At 41.9% G+C, this 3,442-nt stretch overlaps 1 protein-coding gene across 1 annotated transcript in view; it reads left to right on the top strand.

Annotated features, from left to right (window-relative positions):
- The window catches only part of LMNTD1 (lamin tail domain containing 1), a 53,904-nt gene extending 51,554 nt beyond the window's left edge, over positions 1-2,350 (top strand). The window contains exon 9 of the mRNA XM_007446280.1: positions 2,330-2,350. Within this exon, the coding sequence (XP_007446342.1) occupies positions 2,330-2,350 (21 nt within the window). The remainder of the gene's footprint in view (positions 1-2,329) is intronic.
- The last annotated feature ends 1,092 nt before the right edge of the window (positions 2,351-3,442 follow it).

Here is a 3,442-nt window from a genome sequence, read left to right as displayed (position 1 = left end):
TGCCAACGCTATTCCACATCACTCTGCTAATCAAGCATTAAGATTGTCTTGATTGGGACTTCCCTGGTGGTGCAGTGGTTGAGAATCCGCCTGCCAATGCAGGGGGCATGGGTTCAAGCCCTGGTCCGGGAAGATCCCACATGCCGCAGAGCAGCTAAGCCCGTGCACCACAACTACTGAGCCTGCACTCTAGAGCCCACGTGCCACAACTACTGAGCCCACATGCCACAACTACTGAAGCCCACGCACCTAGAGCCCGTGCTCCACAACAAGACAAGCCACCACAATAAGAAGCTCGCACAATGAAGAGTAGCCCCCGCTCGCTGCAATTGGAGAAAGCCCGCTTGCAGCAATGAAGACCCAATGCAACCAAAAATAAATAAATAAATAAATAAAGATTGTCTTGAGCTACAAAAAAGGAGTTGGCTACCGTGAGAATCTTAAGACTTCTCCATACACCAAAAAAGATTCAAGTCCTATTTCCAAAATTGCTAAGTTAAGAGTGTCAATTATTGGTACAAACGCAGAAAATCAAAGTTCAATCTCTAGATTCTTTAACTGCTAATCACATGTCTATGCTACAATTGAATAACTCCATGCCATTGCACTTGGAGTCACAGCTCTCAAATGCTCTCTTTGCTTAGTTCTTTGCGAAGAATGTGTGAGAGCTCTGCTGTCTGACTAATGGGCAGTGCAGATGGGTAATGCCACAGAATGCTGCAGAAACAGAACTTTCCACAGGTTAGAGAAGAGAACTCTAGCAAGGCCACGGCATGTCCCACCTGCCACATGAGCTCTCAGATTGCTAGGAGACATGCCAATCTAGGATGGAGAATAAAGAGGGAAGAAGGGGCAGGGGCAGAAGTGGGACTTGTTACATATCACCAGCACTGTCCTCAAGAGTATGCAGTTGATTAGGACCTGGGAAGACAGCACCAAAATTGCAAGCATGGGATATTGAGTTCACAACTGGCAAAAGTTCTTACACTTACTAGATAGCCTCGTGTATTATATTAGGACTCCTAATAAAGTACCAGTGATAGCATCCTTCCATGAACTGATATGTGTTCACACAATACTTTTTGTTCTGAATGGACCAAATTGGACAACTCAAACACAGGGTGTCCTTCTAGCCCTTCACTGAAACTTCCTTAGGACCCTGACAAGAACCTTCCATAACAATTTCTCCTCCTGGGGACAGTTTTTATGAGTGAGTATTTAACTCATAAATAGTGAGTTTTAAGAGTCAGTATTTAACAGCATAGAAAGGAGGACTAATATTTAATACTTTTTAATATGAAACCTTGCTAAAGGAGTTTTGAAAGTCTCATGATTAAATTTTCTGATGTCAGTGTTTTCTATCTGTATTTTGTTATATATTCCTTCCATATATGTACTAATATCTCTTTCCTCTCTGCCCTCAAAGTGGTCTATTTCCAAAATTCTTCAGTCTGTTGAAGTTTCATGAATATTTGTTTCCTATAACTTCTTTCCTTCAAAGTCTGTCAGCTACCCTGTTCTCTGTCTTCCCAGCCTCACCTTACTGTGCCATGGCTAGGCCGTACGGGAGTCTGCAATCTAGACTTTTCACCATGCTGGGTCAGAGGTATTCCATAGTTTAGAGGAAACTACATGCCCATGCAGATGTGTCCAGCTCCATTTCCACAGAGGAGGGTAGAACATAAACATCTCAGGCTGAGGAGTCTCCTGCTAAGTCTCCTAGAGAAGGCTCAAGCAATTGCAAACAGAGAAACAAAACCTTCTCTTCTTTATTACATTTGTGTGCATGTTACCTGGTATATTTTAAATCTGGGGCACATCTTAGATATTTAATGGCAAAGATAATTAGGTACTACTTAAGTACCACCCAGAAGGAAATGAAGGGTGTGAACATTTAGAAACAAGTCGTTAAGCTGGTTGTCTCAGAATCATTTTGATCTTCGCATTTAAGACCAGAAGTAAATAGTATCCATGACCAGTTAGTGAAATAGCTACGCTGCTTAGGAGTCAAAAAACCCTGCACATCACAAATCAGCCTAAGAACTGTAACCTGAACAAGCACACAAGTTACAGAGTTGAGTTAGAAGGAGACCAAAATGAATAATCCTTTCACCCTGGCAAAAGGTGAGGCATCAGCGAATAATTTCCTCCCTCCTGTTATTGTCCCCCATCCGTGAGTATGATCTAGATCTGCTATTTCCTGGTCTTAATTTAAGATTAATGAGAAGGAAAGACTAATCATCTCTACTTTATATTGCTATGACAATTTCAACATACTTCCAGTTTGTATTATATTTCATCATGCATTGCCATTTTATCTTTTGTTCAGGACAATAATATCCAAGTCTAGAGAACAACACAAGGATGCCTGACATGACGCAGCCCACCTTCCACACAGGAGAGGAAACCAGCAGCAAGCGAGAACACGGTTTCTTTTAGAAAAGATAATTCCTCAGGACTTTCCTTGTAACCATTTCTTAAAGCAGGAGAGAGCGTTTGTGGACAAGTTAAAACATTTGTTTTCTAGGCTGTTATGAAGAAAAACATTGGTCAAAAGCAAAACCATCACTGTTTTCATTTTATGCACATGAAGTTTCCCAGTCACCAATTTCAGTCTTTTATACCCTGCCCAGCTGTTAGGTCGACAACTTCTGCCATTTCTGCAGATGCATTTGCCAAAAGCACATGTTTCAGGAATTCTGAATCTTGTGGTCTGATTCTCTACACTTGGAATCTGTCTCCCAAAAGCATGCATTAATCTGGCTTCCTAATGGCTGGAAGTAATAGATGAAGTTTCTATGGAGTAACTCGTTGGGAGGTTTTTTTTTGTGTGGTTTTTTTTTTTTTTTTTTGCGTTACGCGGGCCTCTCACTGTTGTGGCCTCACCCGTTGCGGAGCACAGGCCCCGGACGCGCAGGCTCAGTGGCCATGGCTCACGGGCCCAGCAGCTCGGCGGCATGTGGGATCTTCCCGGACCAGGGCACGAACCCGTGTCCCCTGCATCGTCAGGTGGACTCTCAACCACTGCGCCACCAGGGAAGCCCTAGTTGGGAGTTTTTAAACCTGCCTACATGCAACTCAAATTCAGCCAAAATAATCTCTTCCACCTCGTGATACTAGGTACAAAATCCCACAGATAGGAAATGCCAAGAGTGTTTTAATTAAATAATCTGATAGAGCTTTTTTTTTTTTTTTTTTTTTTACAGTTCTCACTTCTTAGTCTTTGGAGATCTTATTCTATACCCATCAAGAGTATAGAAGCTGAAAAACTAATGAACTTGCTCATTTTTAATGTTGACCCTCTTTATACGCAGAGGTATGATTGCTTCAGTTTCTGATAACAAATCCTGTCTATACCTGATAGTCCAGCTTCATTTAATTTAATTTCTGTTTATTTATATAACATATGCAGGAAGATGGGGCACATACAGTCTTGGAAGGT

This window comes from Lipotes vexillifer, unplaced genomic scaffold, assembly GCF_000442215.2.
Source record: "Lipotes vexillifer unplaced genomic scaffold, Lipotes_vexillifer_v1.1 scaffold477, whole genome shotgun sequence".
NCBI lineage: Eukaryota > Metazoa > Chordata > Mammalia > Artiodactyla > Lipotidae > Lipotes > Lipotes vexillifer.
The sequence above is the reverse complement of the archived record's forward strand: the minus strand, read 5'-3'. Positions and strand labels throughout refer to the sequence as shown.